General features: G+C 34.5%; 1 protein-coding gene and 1 non-coding gene across 2 annotated transcripts; both read left to right on the top strand.

The window, feature by feature from the left end:
- Positions 1-10,141: 10,141 nt before the first annotated feature.
- Positions 10,142-12,872, top strand: LOC104109016 (transcription factor CYCLOIDEA-like). Its single transcript, XM_070191868.1, has 4 exons — positions 10,142-10,492; positions 10,993-11,883; positions 12,169-12,362; positions 12,626-12,872. Exons 2-4 carry the CDS (start codon positions 11,070-11,072, stop codon positions 12,653-12,655), a joined length of 1,038 nt encoding a protein of 345 aa, XP_070047969.1. The 5' UTR covers positions 10,142-10,492; positions 10,993-11,069; the 3' UTR covers positions 12,656-12,872.
- Positions 12,873-14,570: 1,698 nt separating this feature from the next.
- Positions 14,571-14,728, top strand: LOC117279775 (U4 spliceosomal RNA). The gene has a single exon (XR_004510189.1). It is a non-coding gene; the product is annotated as a U4 spliceosomal RNA (small nuclear RNA).
- The last annotated feature ends 2,707 nt before the right edge of the window (positions 14,729-17,435 follow it).

Below are 17,435 nucleotides of genomic sequence, written 5' to 3'. Positions count from 1 at the left end.
TTCTACTTACTTTCAAACTTCCCTTGCGTTTGGTTTCCAAACTTGTTTGTGGTAAAAACAGCAGGCTCTCCTCGATGTTATGTGATATGAATCTCCCTTTGTTTTTCATCTTGAATGAGAAGTGAGTAGGCTTGACTCATGGTTGGAAGAGGAGACATCATTAAGATGTTACTTTTAACACTTGAATAGGCTTCATTCAATCCCATGAGGAACTGAATGAGCCTTCCATCTTGGTAAGATTTTAGTGACTTTGCTTTATCACCACAAGAGCATGTACAACTGCAATGAATACAAGTGTTCAGGGTATCCAACTCATCCCAAATTCTTTTTATTTTTGTATAGTACCCTGCTACATCTGATGAACCTTGAGTTAAATCACTCAATTCTTTTTGTAGTTGATATAGCTGAGCTCCATTACATTAGTCAAATCTGTCCTCCAATTTTTTCCAATGATCCTTAGAAGTCTTTGAATAAATAACACTCTCTGCTATCATCTTGGAGACTGAGTTGAGCAGCCAAGAAATCACCATGTCATTGCAACGATTCCAGGCTTGTGAGAGAGTTTAAATGCTTGTTGGTTCAACAAAGCTTCCATCAATAAAGCCTATTTTATTTTTGGCAGACAAAGCAATGATAACTCCTCTTCTCTATCCAATATATCCTTTTCTATCAAATATGGAATTTACCATGAGCATCCCTGGAGAGTCTGAAGGGTGAAGATAGTAAGTATGAGTGGAGTCAATCACAATAATACTCCCAGAATCAAGGTTAAAGGTATCTTCCATGGTAGATCCCATGATGAAGAGAGCAAGAAATAAGATTGAGAATGAAGAAAAAAAAAAAGAAGATTGAGAATGAAGAAAAAAACTCTGCAAAAACCTAAAGGATTAGCATTGCTCTTGATATCATATTAAAACACAAAGATGAGAAATTTTTTGATTTTCTTTCTTGAATGAGTTATGTTGTACATCCTAGTATATTTATCCAAAATAAAAATGGAATCTCTTGAACATTCCAATGCCCATAAGGTGTCCCATAAGCAGCCCATACTAGTGTCTATTTGTTTAATTTTACCTAGTGCTATATACACTTTTTGTCATATTCCACATTCTTTCTATCCGTTGGAGTCCAGTTGTAGAGCATGTGGGAAGCATCAGCCTACTCCTTTTATTTAGGCAATAATATCTGCTTCTTTTCCCTTTCTTTATCCACAACTGCATGCAACATCCCAATATGAAGAAGGTTGATATGTGAGTAGTAGTGCTTTTATTTCAATGAGACTAAGAGCTTGTTTGGATTGGCTCAACTTAAGTCGTGCTTAAAAGCACTTTTTAAGCGTTGGAGTTTGTTTTATAAATAAACAGTTACATGTTTGGAGATTAAGGACTGCTTTAGAGAGGTCAACCAAGTTGAAGATAGACTAGCTAAATATGCAAAATACTTTGCAAAATGCTAGTATAATATTTGCATACAAAGATCTTCCCGGAGATATCAAAGGAACTTTTCTTTTGGATAGATGGCAACTTCCTAGTATGAGAATAAGATATGATACGATAAAAAAATTTGTAAGTTAAGTTACCTCAATTGTAACTGTGGCAGTAACTGTTTTTTGTAATACTGCACATAAATGTTTTATCACTAAGGCAAGGCCACATCCTCATCAAGTTAAAGTCTCTGGTTATGCAATGAAAACCCAGATCCTACTGGGAACTTTATATATATAAAAAAAAAGTTGAGCTAAGCCTGATAAAGAGGTTTTTTGGCTTTCCACTGGGGATCCAGTAATTGTTTTGGGACCTGACTAATCCGGATTCGTATTTGGGAAGTCTTCTTTTGAGGGTAAAGCGTTTCTACTTAAAGTAATTCCATTCTCAGGACTTGAACCTAAAACCTTTAATTAAGGACGAACAAGTGTACTTATTATCTTACTGCAACCTCTGTTAGAAGACATAATAGTGTGACTTGTGAGGTACAAATAATACGAGATTGGAAGAAGGGTTGTCAATAATATTTCATGTAAAACCTTGCTTTGCGTTTAAGGAAGACACACCATATTAAAGGCAGATAGTCAAATCCTGAATTGTATGAATGGAATGGGAAAGCCTAGAGAACTTGTAATAGGAGACGCTTATAGCTTGTTTGACCAAACTTCTTCAAACCTAAAAGCATTTTTTTTTTAAAATACTTTTTTTCAAAGTTGAAGTGTTTGGCCAAACTTTTGCAAGAAAAAAAGTGTTTTTGAGGAGAAGCAGAAGCAGTTTTGTAGAAGCAGAAAAAAGTAGATGATCATATAATTTACATGTGAAAAATATATTACATGTGAAAAATATATTTATATACTAAGTTTAAAAATAATAAAGCATTAAATTTTTCCTTAACCTTTGAAATTATAAAAATGATTACAAGCCAACAAGTAACTAAAATCAAAATCCTAATTCTCAAACCTATTATGTTACTCCTACTAAAACTAAACTATTTCTTGCATTCACTAGCAAGTCACAAAGTATTATAGCGATTATGAGTAGCAAACTAGAATGTATTGAATATGTTTCCTTTTAGATGATTTAGATTTATCCTTTTGAATATTTAATCTTCTATAGACTTTATTCTTGAGTCCCAACTTGGTTAATATCTTTCTACTCATGTGATTTTTTTTTTGTCTTTACTTAGTTTCTTTTACGTTGTTGTAGAGTAGTTGATGGATCTATACTATGACAATCTTTCATGTTTTCTTAATTCATCACCATTTAAACAGTAAAATTGTCTAGAGAGTTTTGCTAAAGTATGTATATTATTGTATTTTATTTTTACTCGCGACTTTTATATGAGATTTAAAAATATACCGAAAATTAACTGAATTGTACCGATACCGAAGAGAAACCGACATGATTGGGACGATATCGAAAAGTTTAATTTTTTTTATACATAATAGAATAACCGAAAAATTGGTATGATACAAATTTTATAAAATAACCGGCCGAACCGAACCTTTAACACTCCTTAGAGCATATAGATGTGTCGTCAGAGCAGAGCTTGCACTTGCAGTCTTGTATTTGAACAAAGCAAGAGGCAAGGGACAAGATATGCAGAGTTATATAATATGGTTCAAAATATTCACAAATTTAGTTTAGCGAGGAAAGTATTCCGTCTTTTAAGTTTATAAGGTGGATTTGTTGATCGGTCATGTCATATAGGTCCGAATTTCACATCCAATTGCATGCCTCTTATTAGCCCAAATGCCCCAGGAACCCGCTTCCACTCATCTTATTGGTAAAGTCACATTTTCTTGTTTCTGGATCACATTGTGTGCTTGGAAGGACATGCATTTACAAGAAGAAAGATATGTTGAGGATCAGTTTGAGCAAACAAGAACATATGGAGAGCAATAGCATATGTCAGGATGATGCCCTTGGAATAGAGACTCATTCAGAATGTAAATTTTATGGGTTCAACATTTAAGATTTTTAGTATTGAACTTATTATATCCTTAAAGTATTTACAATTTGTTGCTATTTTAGTGAAACTTTGCACATAAATGTGTGCTCCGCGTCAAAAGATATTAAATCCGTTGGTATAGGGCTACATCAGCCCCTGCCTTGGAGGTCAACCTCATGCTTCCTAGATAAATAGTACTTCCTCTTTTCCAACTTATGTTATTGTGAACAAACCCGACTTAGTAAGGAATTATGGGCTAAAAGTGTGGAACAAGGTTGATCCAGTTGGGACTATTGAGTCTGGAGCTACTGGCTCAATGATTAAACAACCGAATAGAATGCTAGGACATTATATCTGGGATCCGGGGGGAGATGCAGACCAACCGTATTTGTGAGTAAAGTGTCTGTTTCTTCTCATCGTCATTCTAGACCATGTGTCTCTCATCCCCTTCTTTGGTTCTCTTCTATCTTACTTAGCCTCTTTATATTATATTTCCATTTATGTTGTTCTACTTCTTTGAGTAATAATTGTTAGTTACTATCATCAATAATCTGTATTTTGGAATTATTTCATATGCGGTACACTTTTCTTTGAACATATCCAAGAGAAGAATATTACATCTTTATATTTAGAAATAGTTAACTTTTCTCATTTTACAAAAGTCTTCATTTCTTTGTTATATTCCTCAGTCAAATGATGACACTTAAATTAGCACGGAGTCCCTAAACAATATAATCGTAATCGTAAGACTTCTAAAGAAAACAATCACGCAATATTAACTGATGAATTGCTTTTGAGTCCATACCTTATCAACGGTTCATTAAAATAAAATGGACAAATTGCACTTCTCCAGAACCCTTTTATTTACTCTATATTGCCTCCATCTTTCTCGTTAATTACTAGCAACTTACGAAAACTTCTACCCCCCCCCCCCCCCACCACCACACACACACAAACAAGAAATATGAAGCTAATACAAATAGAATAACAGTCCCGAGAGCTTAATTTGATTTCATTTGTTAGTTCTCAACTTACTCCTAATAAATTATTAATTGTATTTTAATGAGCCTTTGCTTCGAGGTGTGTGTATATATATATATATATATATATATATATATATATATATATATATATATATATCTTTCTCGTTAATTACTAGCAACTTACGAAAACTCTACCCCCCCTCCCCCCCCCCCCCCCCCCCCCACACACACACACACACAAAAGCAAGAAATATGAAGCTAATACAAATAGAATAACAGTCCCGAGAGCTTAATTTGATTTCATTTGTTAGTTCTCAACTTACTCCTAATAAATTCATAATTATATTTTAAAGAGTCTTTGCTTCGAATTTAAAGGTTTATATATGTGTGTATATATATATATATATATATATATATATATATATATATATATATATATATATATATATATATATATATAAATAAAATTGACGATGTACTAGAAGAGTACAATTTTGTCAAATTCCCCTGTGCCTTGTGAGAAGTAGCAATCATGCATGAGATTGAGGACCACAATGTTTAAGAGATGCATATATGTAGAACGATGAATGGTGCATGGAAACAAGAAATAACGAAAAGAGTTAAAAGTGTTTTTGGAATTACGAAACGAAGGAATTCTTATTATAAGGATTAAAAAAGCCATTGGAAAATTTAAAATATAGTTTGAATATCATATAAGTGATTTTATTTTTATTTAGAATAAGTCTTACTATTACGTTACTATGGTCTTATTAGCGGTATTTGTCAATGATGGGATTTAAATAGAGAACTTGATCGATAATCACCTATAAAGAAAAAGATTATTCGATAAACCTAAAAGCAGAGGCGGACGTACATGTTAAGTCGAGGGTTACTGGCACCCGAAAATTTCAGCAAAAACTTCATATATACTTACAAATGTCGTCAAAAAATAGTCAGATATTAGCATAGGCTTCCGTACCAATCTTTAGAGCAGTGATAAATTTATATTGAGTGTCATGGTGCCCCGCAACCGCCGAATCCTGCGTTCACCTCAATTGTTATCTTTCAGCTGAATGAAGAAATGTGGTATCTTTTCTTTAAAAGACAAATAGTAGTAATATATATGGATCAGTACTTTCCACTAGGGGTATACATAGGTCGGGTTGGTTCGAATTTTTTAATTATCAAACCAAACCAATGATGTCGGATTTTTAAATTTATAAACCAAACCAAACCAACAAAGTCGGATTTTTCAATCTCATTCTTTTAGGGTTTTTTTGGGGTTTTACGGGTTTTCGGATTTTTTTCCGGTAAAGTCTTAATAGCATAAAATATGTAGCTTGTGCTCCAAATATTTCTTAAGTCCTAGTAAATTATAACTATATAATGTATTTTCCAAGAAACTAACACTATAATATGAGATAAGTCATAGCATTATACTAAAATATTCAATAACAAAGATAAAATAATAAAATTACATAAAACAAGTATTGCTAATTAATAAGCCATAATGAAAATTAACATAATCTAAAAATACTATATAGGTGATGCTAAAATAAGTATAGCTAATAATTACTAATATTAATTACATAAATAAGCACTAAAGAAAAAGATAAACTAAGTTATGCATTTTTATTATAAACCAATGTAAAATTAAAATAATTATCCAACACTATCGTCATTCCTAGTATTGAATTTAATTTCTTTTGTTATCATTAGTATTGATTTGATTTTTGTTTGAGTTACTACATTTATGGGCTTTAAAATTTATTTACCATTCAAGAATGTTAAGTTTAAACTTGAAATAATACGTTAAAAGATAAAACTGGGAAAAAGTTTTAAGAAATATTTATAAATTACATAAAACAAGTATTGCTAATTAATAAGCCATAATAAAAATTAACATAATCTAAAAATATTATATAGGTGATGCTAAAATAAGTATAGCTAATAAGTACTAATATTAATTACATAACTAAGCACTAAAGAAAAAGATAAACTAAGTTATGCATTTTCATTATAAATCAATGTAAAACTAAAATAATTATCCAACACTATCGTCATTCGTAGTATTGAATTTAATTTCTTTTGTTATCATTAGTATTGATTTGATTTTTGTTTGAGTTACTACATTTATGAGCTTTAAAATTTATTTACCATTCAAGAATGTTAAGTTTAAACTTGAAATAATACGTTAAAAGATAAAACTGGGAAATTTTTTTAAGAAATATTTATAAATTACATTACAATAAATATTTATATATAAAAAATATTTTTAAAAATTATATAAATGTACTATCAGGTTGGTTTGGTTTCGCTTTGACTTTTTTTAGTTAAAATCAAACCAAACCAATTATGGTCGGTTTTAATTTTCCAATACCAAACCAAACCACATCGGGTTTTTTTCCGGTTTGATGCAGTTTATCGATTTTCTTTGTACACCCCTAATTGCCACATCCTACATTAATTTGTAATAGTAAGTTGTAAAAGTTTGTGGATACAAATTCAAAATGACAAGATATGTCTGCTAGCTGTTTGGCATGCGCAGGGAACCAACCAAGTATAGAGCTTCTTGGCTAGTACTGCAAAACAAGAATCTGAGCCAATGACTTCTAAATGAAGAAATTTTAGGTGAAAAAATAAAGGATCAGTCCATTGAGTTAAAACTACATACGTAGCAAATAAGTATACGAGGAGACAGAATAAGGAAATTATTGTCCTTGAAAACCATATCATTTGTTATTTGTTACTAAGAATGGAAGTTGGTTCATCCCCTGGAATTCCCAAGTGCGAGGTGCAAATGTATTTGGACAAAAGCATTGTGCAATAAATGTATGCTTTAAAGGATTCTGATTCAAGACCATAGATAAAATGGCTTTTGGTAAACTAAAGGAGCTATAAAAAAGGCAGAAGTAAATGGAAAGTTTACAAAAAACTCCCATTTCTTTATCAAATGGAAATGATAGAGAATTTTTCCCCCGGTTTCCCACTCGGTCTTGTATTAATAGGTCCGACTAAATTCTAATTCGTATCGAAAAATCTCATATTGGAAAGTAAAACTCTCCAATATGACTCCATATCCGTGCCCGAACACGAAATATTTAGTTAGTCTGTTACAAACCTTGTTGGTAATGATATAAAACTTGTTGTCACCAATGCCTCTTTTTTTTCATAGTTATCTCAACTTCTAAAAGCAAATAAAAAAACAACACCCACCCCAAAGGTTCAAAGGTCAAGTTACCATTTGTTGTGGTCCTCATATATAATAATGCCAGTCAGTCTAAAATAGTACAGTTCCATTCGCTGGCCCTCTCCTAAGTTCCTAGGGTAAGCATTTGAATAGGCGGCATGTATTTAGGGAAACAAGAATTTAGGAGTAGTGCAAAGCAGATTTGTCCAATTATACAGGAAAGGCTGAAAGTAGTATCACTATTTTCAAGAATACTTCTAACTAGAAGATTAACAACAATAATAATATAATTCTCCCTAGCTGCACACCATTTAAAATGTCACTTTAAATATTCAAGAAGATATTAATTATCTCGTTTTCAATCTACCATTGCTCTAATAAATAATTTATTAATTAGTTTACTGGAAAGTCTCTCAATAGTTATCAGATTCTAAATTAATTATCATTACATATTTAATAATTTTTTTGAGATAAACTAAGGTTTGGACAGAAGCTAATGGGTTTAGGAGCGGAACCAAGGGGTCCAAGGGAATCCTCTTAACCGAAAAATTACACTGTGTACACAAAGTTAGAATTAATTTATATATAGTAAATGTTGTATTCCCTGACTTGTGTGTGCGTATACTTCTTATATTTTGAATCCCCTTATAAAAAACTGAATCCGCTACTAATTGGGCCAAACCTGTAAATTGTACTCCAGCTACTCGCCTGATGTTATACACATTTGGGAAGATAAAAAAAAGTATTTTAGTCAAATAATTCTTATGATTAGTGCTATTAGAAAGGACTGAAGCTAGTAATTATACCTCCCTAGTCCCAGTTTATATGTAATATTCGAATTTCGAGAGTCAAATAAGTTTTTATTATCGCAATATTTCATATATCTCTTAAATATTTTGAATTATTAATTAGTGTGACTTATAATACTTTTTACGTATTTTTCAAATACGTATTTAAATTTAAACATTCTATATCCCAATTCTTAATCAAATTAAGAAGTTTGAATTTCCAAATTCAAATTAGGCCGCATAATTGGGAGCTGCGACATATGGATAGTGGCAAGAAGAAGGACAGAAGGCCCAAACTAGGGTTTCAAGGGAAGGGTTGTGAACATCATGAGTGGCAAGTACAAGCACAAAACAAACTTTAGTATGTATGCAAAAAGAAGTCTGTCTGGAGAGAATTGAGGGAAGGAAAGAGCTAGGGTAGTGAGAATCATTATATATCTCTCTAAAAAGCTTTTTTTTTTTGGGTTTCTCGTCCGCTATCCAGTATCCGTATTGGGGCCCGACTAAATCTAGATTCGCGCCGTCAAGTCACACATTGGGGGTAAAGTGTCTCCAACAAAGGTGACTCCATACTCAAGGCTCGAATCCGAAACCTCTGATTAAGGATGAAGGAGTACTTACCACTCCCGCACGACCTTTGTTGGTTCTCTATAAAGCTTTACTCCATGTGGCTTCAAACATCTAATTAATTAGCATATAAGCTTTAACTCTCACATCAGCAACATAGACTTGGAAAGAGATTTGTGTTGAGAGAGAGAGTGTGTGTTTTTCTTTATAACGAAAGTGACATGGATTGAGGACCCAAATCAAAAGTTGCATTTACCCTGCAGCTTCGACAAACCAAAGGCCTTCTCTCCTTTCACTCCATACAAATCAAAGCCTGAGGTCTTATTTATCTACGCTACTTTGGTTTATATTATCTCCTCAATTGTAATAATTTTCCTTGGCAAGGTTGTACATAGGCACTTTTTTCAAAAAAGAATTTCCATTACACATAGGGATCAAGAAAATGCAAGTGAGTATTGAATCCACACATATTTAGTTGGATACTCTCAATAATATTACTAAGCTATAAACATCGGTGGTACATGGACACATTTATCTTTCCGCGATAAGAGTGAGTAGTGGTAGCAAATTGAATTAAAAAATTAATTATCATCCACTAAAAAATGGGTTGGATAATAAATTTTTAAAATTGAGTCAAATATGGATAAAAACCATATTATCCACTTAGAAAATAGATAATTAATGGATAACTAATGAGTTTAACTTTTATATTTGTAAAGACTCAAATTGGGGTTCCTCAAGTTTGGGAGCCTAGAAATTCTCCCAAAAGTAATCATATTCAAGAAGCCATGGATAATATGAATATCCATATTATCCGCCGGCTAACCCATTCTTTATCCGTATTAAATATAAATCGGGTCAGATAATTTATCTGTTTTTACATTATTTTTTTTCAACCCGCCTATATACGACTCGACCGTTTGCCACCCCTAAGGGTGAGTCATGTTCATTGTTGGGATAACTTGAAAGTATATAATCAAATAAAGAAAAACGACCATTGTTAATTCTCTTTTTTTTTTAATGATCGAGAAATCTATCTAGGGTCAATCCTGAAGACCAGTTATAGCTTCCGAACCTCAGGGATATATAATAGGTCCGTCTGTCTATCCTTCTCCAAATAAATATTAGACTTAGTTCGCATGATGCTGAGCTCCAAATTGTGACCTAAATCACAAATTCCTCTACCTTTGCCGCTTGAACTAAGCGCTTTAGGGCAGCAAGCTATAGCATAGTAGCATGTATAGCACTTTCATGGTTACTGTATGGTTATTAAGGGCTTTGCAAAGAAGATAAAATTATTATAATGGTCAATCTGTCAGCTGATATCACGTGAAGTGGCACAAGTAGAAGTCCTTCCTATCCATTCACTTCCCATAAAACAAGCTGCTCTATTTACTAGTACTACTACTACTAGCTACCTTCCTCTCTCCATATTCCTTTTTCTTCTTCTCTTTCATTAACCAATGCTTGCCTACTTTTGCTTTAGGAATTGCAAAGATGGAAGGAAATGTAAATCTTGCTAGCCTTTGGTAAGTAGCTTAATCTTATTCACATATGTCTATACATGCTATACTCTTTAATTAAGTACACAAAAGACATGTAAAAGCCACACAATATTATCATATGAAGTAAGATGCTATATTTTATTATCATTTAGAATGTCCAGAGGCGGATCTATGTTTAGAGCAGAGGGGTCATTGGAACCCGTTTATTTCGGCAAAACTTCTAGATATATATGTGTATATTTCGTGAAAACGATTATATATTTTAGTTGAGACTCTTAAGATCAAAATTTCAAATGGGGTTATTGGTTGAGCAGTCCACTCACGTGCTCCATCACCTTAAAATCCTGGATCCGTGTCTGTGACTATTATAAATACAAGCATAAAGAAGCACAAGAACATAGAAGGGAGAAAAAGAACTAATAAGAAAAAAATCTACTTATGAGTGATACTTGCTAATTAAGCTTCCTACAGTAAGTCTTTCTCAATAGGCTTAATTATTTACTTTTTTTCCCTTGTTGCTGCAGCTAGCTTATTCAGAAGGTTTAGCTTTGTCAACTTCATCAGTTGCAGCTACAGTTGTGTTTATAATATAGAGCAAACAATGTATAACTCAAGCAACTACAGCTGTAATTACAACCCCATTTTCTCATCTAATTTATTCAACATCCCTTCTCCTTGTATGCAATATGAACACGAACTTTTCTTCCAATATTACCATGATCAACTTCAACAGAATCTTGACGATACCTTAGCTGAGATCAGTACTGAGACTGCCATTATTAACACGGCAGATTCCAGCAAAGACGAGGCTATAATCAGTAGAAATGAACTTGAACAAGATCAGGAAGCGCGTAAGAATAAAAAGGGTAAAGTAAGCAGCAACAAGAGAGTGTCTAAGAAAGATAGACACAGCAAGATTAACACTGCTAAAGGCCCGAGAGACCGAAGAATAAGACTTTCAATTGATATTGCTCGCAATTTTTTCAATTTACAAGACATGTTGAGGTTCGAGAAGGCCAGCAAAACTCTGGAGTGGTTGCTTATAAAGTCAAAATCTGATATCAAGGAGCTCTCCAAAAGTCGAATAAGCAAATTAAGATGTAGTACTGTTATGGGTGCAAATAGTGAAACCTCCACTTCTGAATGTGAAGTTGTATCAGGAATTGATGAATCTCCATCTAATCATAAGGCAAATGCTAAAGGAAATTCTTGCAACAAGGAGAAGAAGAAGGAGAAGGAGAAGGAGAAGGATAAATCAGTTCGTCGAGCTGCATTTTATCATCCATTTGCAAAGGAATCAAGGAAACAAGCAAGAGAGAGGGCAAGGGAGAGAACAAAACTAAAGAAAAACTTTTGTGAATCTCATCGTTTGAACTTAAGATCTTGGAATTTCTCCCAAAGGGGCGAAGAATCAGGTAACCACCAACATGTTTGTAGTTCGTGACTATATCACATCTAAAAGTTTAAGTTGTTAGAGAAGAATAATTTTAATTATTTACTGTAATTAATTATGTTCAACGAGCGCTTCACGTGCGTCCAGACTCTTTTTCTTGGCCAAACACGTGAACAATGAACAGTCGTAAAATTTGAACTCAGGGCCTTTGCCCGGACAAATACTATATTGAATTGTATGACCATCTAAATTAAAGGTTTAAATTGTTATTAAAAGCATACTTTTAATTACTTAATTATGTTTTCAGCGGGATATACTAGCATGAATCATCCTTGTCAAGAAATGCAAGCTGAAGTTGAAGAACTCACCTCACACAATGAGAAGCAGCTTTTATTAGGGACTAAAGTAAACATTGGTTATGATTGTAATTTGGTGGCTACTGGCAATTGGAACCCATTTTCCATCTTCAACTATCAACAAAATGCTGAAATTCCCCATGAGGTAAATTTCGGACTTCATTCATAAGTTCATTTATAATTATAATCACATGAAAAGAAAAGGAAAATAGGAGCAGATGATTTCTAAAGTACTCCAAGTGATCTATGAATTTCTTGCCCTATATGAACTCGCCACTTAGGAGCTCTACTCATATTCCAAAGGCGCTACTTCATCTATTGCATACTTTTATAAAGCTTTAAACTATGTGTTCTCACTAGCTGCATTTGATCATCTTCTTTGTTCTTTTTTTTTTTTTCCTTTTGCAGCATCAAATTACAGACTTTCCGTTTTCGTGAATGTTGAGGTAAGCCGAGATCAAGGAAATTCTTTGTCGACCACGTACCATCACAACTTTCTTCAGTTTGTGTTAATTCGAGATCTGTTTGGTTCTGTTGATTATGTAAAATAAACTTGTATCCTCATTTTGCATATATTCAATCAAAAAACTTTTTGGTTACTCTCTTATGTATTTGATCTGTAAATTTAAGTTACCAAATGTTTCTCATTATTCAATGTTCTTGCCTCAATTAATTTCATTCAGATAAGTTAATATTCAAACTACATACGAGAAATTTTTTGTGATAGAAAATCTCAATATTCTCATGTATTAGAGGTATTAAATTCGTTGCTCTAGAATAAGTCTACATTAGGGTATTGCAGGACATTAAAATGAGAATAGGGTAGGATCCTCTTTTTTCATAAGCAGTGATGACAATGTGAAGAAACTAAAGGGATTACAAGAAAGAAATTGAATGGGATATAAGGGTAATTCACAGATCTTTTCTTATTGATATGTCTAACACTATGCTTCACTGGATTAACTAATTAATAGTATTGCACTTCCAATATATGCAACATATAATCATATGATGGAATAATTTTTAATTACCAAGATATTCTCATTCATTTATTTGATCAAAATTTAAAGCTGCAGCATCATGCACATAGAATGATCCCTTGTTAATTTGTTCACTGTCGCACTCGAGCCTAGATAGTTTTTTAGACTATGATTTCTATAATTACTTCCAAAAGTTTTGAACTGTGTTTATATGAGTTTATTCAGTGGTATCATTGTATTTCAACAAAATTTCAATTATTAATCTGCTAGGGTTTAGTGAAACTGTCAATCCTTGCTAGTTTCCCATGCACAAAATTGCAGTGTCCCTGTCCTAAACTTACATATCATGCCTGTAATATATTATATGTATATATAATACACATATAATATAAGGTCTACAAGATGGCTATCATAAGGTCTACAAGATTTACGGAGTGTGAAAGCTGTGATTTTAAATTTATAAACCATAATATTTTATTAGAGCAGAATAAGTAGTTTTGGATAAATGGTCATACATGTTAAATCCTCAATCAATCCCTTTAATTTACTGATATATGTATCAAATCTTGCAAGATGAATGGTAAAAAACCATATATTGGTGTTTGCTTTTTTTTTTGTGGACAAGAGTGGGTTGCTCTAGTGGTGAGCATCCTCCACTTCCAACCAAGAGGTTGTGAATTCAAGTCACCCCAAGAACAAGGTGGGAAGTTTTTGGAGGAAGGGAGCCGAGGGTCTATCGGAAACAGCCTCTCTACCCTAAGGTAGGGGTAAGGTCTGCGTACAAACTACCCTCCCCAAATCCCACTAGTGAGATTATAGTGGGTTATTGTTGTTGTTGTTGCCTTTTGTTTTTGCGCTTTCAGTTAGCTTCAGAATAATGACTATTTGACAGTAAATATAACACCACTCTTTCTTCTTTTCATATACTCCATTTGATATAAAAGTCAAGAAAAAGGTAATGGTTTTATCATCGATGTTTATACGATACATTAATAGCATTTGATCTTACCCAAAATGGACATGTAAAATTGAATCAGTTATTCTCAAAAGAAACTTGTATTATCTTTTCAAATTTTCTTTTGCTTTACACTTACTCACGTGAATGTAAAACTCGTCTTTCAAATGAAGCAATAGATAAATGGTAAACAATTTCTCATCTTTAACATGGAAGCTAATGCAAAAAAGAAAAAAAGGTTAGTTATTTATGGAATTTGAAGTAAATTTTCTAAAATTAATGACTGATGAGAATTGGTTTTGTATTTGAACTTCCTTGCAATGAAGTATTCCCTTTAGTATTCCTTTATTTAGGCGTTACCTGTGCCAAAAACTTCTCTCTTAATTTCCCTCTTTTTCTTTACTCTTATAATTCTGGTATCTTTGCGCTTGGGGCAATGACGCAGCTAGTGAGGTTCTAACCGAGGCTCGTCTATTGCTGGTTAAAAACTATTTCCAAACCCCCTCTTCGGCCTGGGTTCTGCCTTGGCCGTTGAGAATTTTTGAAAGGGCTTCCCTTCTGGTTCTGGGTAGAGCCCTACAAAAAATAAAATAATTAAAAAAAAAATCTGGTAATTAAGTAACAGCAGTAATATTTGACTTGGGAGACACCAAGGACGAGAGCTTTTTCAGGTGGATAGTTGTAATTCTCGAATTGTTCATCTCCTTCTATATTGATAAGGACAGGTGGGCATGCGCAAGAAAAGGAAGCATACGTTAACTAATTACGCTCCTTTTCTAAGCTGACAGATGAAGAAAAAGAATCACAAGCTAAGTGACAAGAAACAGAATAATGTCACGTGCTTAGTATTTAACTAAGTACACGTGCGTTACTTGACAATTCGTTCACAATCTCGCATAATTTTCTCACATTCTTGCTATGCAAGTTAGCCTTACCACACTCAAGATCACTAAGGGAATGTTAGAACACAAGAAAATTGTCAAATGAAGCTTTTGTATTAGAGAGAACTTGATTGTTTTTGCTTGATAAATTACAAATGAATGACCCCCTTTATATACTAGTCTCCTAGGGGCTAGTAAGTAAATAAAAATTATTACACAAGTCCCTTATTATTTACAAGAAAGACTCATCTCTAGAATTCTCTACATAGCTAGAACATTTCAAGGACTTTCCTAGCAAATCCATAGGGTCCTAGGGTCTTCCTACGGAAACCTCTATATTTCTCTAGAACTTTCCTATGTAAGCTTTTCATATAGCCAAAATATACGTCAAGTGGCACCTACGTGGCATGATGATGTTGCGGGTCATGACACACTCCCCCACCCAATTTTGTGCCGCCCTCGGCACAAAGTATCGACACGTAGTGCGCACCTCGCCTTGGCGTCACCGGAGATCTTTGTCCTTTAGCCATGATGCCCTATGGAGCGGTTCGCTTTCCCATGTCACAAGGTATTGGTCACCTTTCTTTTTGCCCCATTTGTACTTTGGATGGCTAGCAATGATGGTCTCGATCCTCCGCCCATCGGATGCCTCTCCTTGCGCTTGGCCTGAATCTCCCCATGACTCAACCATGTCTAGCAACTTCTCAAGCATCGGGTACATGCTTCCACTCCCTATTTGGCTACCCTCTGTGGTCACAGCCTTACTGGCAAACTTGACCCCTCTGTTTGGTCCATCGTCTAAGTCCGATAGCGTGCCATCACTTTGTAACTTGACATCCTCTTCAACTATATCCGCCCAACTTTTCTTGCTACTACCATGCTCCATTTGCATGGTGCCAAGATAGGCTTTGGAATCCTCTACTTTAAGCTTAGATTCCAAGCGCATCCCCCAATGCATGCGGTTTCTCCTGTATCGCCTTTGTGTGCCCGAGCAAAGTTGTTGATCATTGCTGCAAACTTCCCTAACTCTAGGCATTCACTTGCCCGATGTGATCCGTTGTAGAAATAACACCCTCTCTTAGGCACGTACTCTCTATCGTTTTCTAGCCCCTTGCCGTTTCTCTTGGACCCCTGTTCGTTATGGTATGGCCCATTGCCACTACCCTTGTATACCTCAGCTATGCTTTTCCCGTTGTCTTTGTCATGATCTCCCCCACCCCTCTCGGCGTTGCCTTCTTTGGACTTGGCAGGCTTCACTTAAAGTCAGCAAGCGACTCGGCTACCGCTATGGCCTCGTCCATGTTGGCTAATTGATGTCTTCTTAACTCCTGTTTTGCCCAATTTTGCAACCCATCCATGAAGTAGAATAGGGAATCTTCCTCAGACAATGATAGGATTTGTAGCATTAAGGTAGTGAACTCGCGCACATACTCCCGAATTGTGGCCGTCTGTCGGAGCTTCCTTAGCTTCCGCGTAGCCTCGTACACCACATTCATCGGGTAGAATTGCTTTTTCAACTCCTTCTTGAACTGCTCCCATGTCTCAATCTTGCATAGTCTTTTTTCCATGTTGGCACACTTCCGTCGCCACCCCAGCGAGACAACCTCGGTCAAGTACATTGAGGCGTTGCGCACCTTAACAACGTCGTCATCCTCCTTGACTATCTCAAAGTACTTGTCCAACCTTCAAAGTAAGTCGTCCACCTCGTGTGCGTCCCGTGCACCGCCATAGTCCTTTCGCTTAGTGACCTTCTCATTTATCCCTTTTGCAAGTACCATGCCCTTGGTAATCTCGACCATGGTTCCCTACAAAGCTTCCTTCTAGCAATCTTTTGTATTCTTTCTAACATTCCTTTAGTCATAACATTTGCTCTGATACCACGTTGTCACGTCCTTAGTATTTAATTAAGTATACATGTGGCACTTGACAACTCGCTCATGATCTTGCACAACTTGCTCACGTTCTTGCTATGTCAAGTCAGTCTTACCACACTCTAGATCGCTAAGGGAATGTTAGAACACAAGAGAATTGTCAAAGGAACATTTTGTATTAGAGAGAACTTGATTGTTTTTGCTTGATGAATTACAAATGAATGACCCCCTTTATATACAAGTCTTTTGGAGGCTAGTGAGTAAATAATAATTATTACACAAGTCCCTTATTATTTACAAGAAAGACCCCTCTCTAGAATTCTCTACATAGCTAGAATCTTCAAGGACTTTCCTAGCAAATTCATAGGGTTCTAGGGTCTTCCTAGGGAAACCTCTATATTTCTCTAGATTTTTCTTACAAGTTCTAGCTTCTTTCCTATGTAAGCTTTCCATATGGCAAAAAAATATGCAAGTGACACCTACGTGGTGACTGGCGGGTCATGACAATAAGCTATACTTCACATTTTTTTT

Source organism: Nicotiana tomentosiformis, chromosome 12, assembly GCF_000390325.3.
Source record: "Nicotiana tomentosiformis chromosome 12, ASM39032v3, whole genome shotgun sequence".
Lineage (NCBI taxonomy): Eukaryota > Viridiplantae > Streptophyta > Magnoliopsida > Solanales > Solanaceae > Nicotiana > Nicotiana tomentosiformis.
The sequence above is the reverse complement of the archived record's forward strand: the minus strand, read 5'-3'. Positions and strand labels throughout refer to the sequence as shown.

Excerpts from the sequence above, each read along its gene's own strand:
- LOC104109016 (XM_070191868.1), top strand. The coding sequence starts at position 11,070 with ATGTATAACTCAAGCAACTACAGCTGTAATTACAACCCCATTTTCTCA. Across the intron at positions 11,884-12,168 it reads CCAAAGGGGCGAAGAATCAG|CGGGATATACTAGCATGAAT; the intron begins GTAACCACCAAC and ends TTATGTTTTCAG. Across the intron at positions 12,363-12,625 it reads ATGCTGAAATTCCCCATGAG|CATCAAATTACAGACTTTCC; the intron begins GTAAATTTCGGA and ends TTCCTTTTGCAG.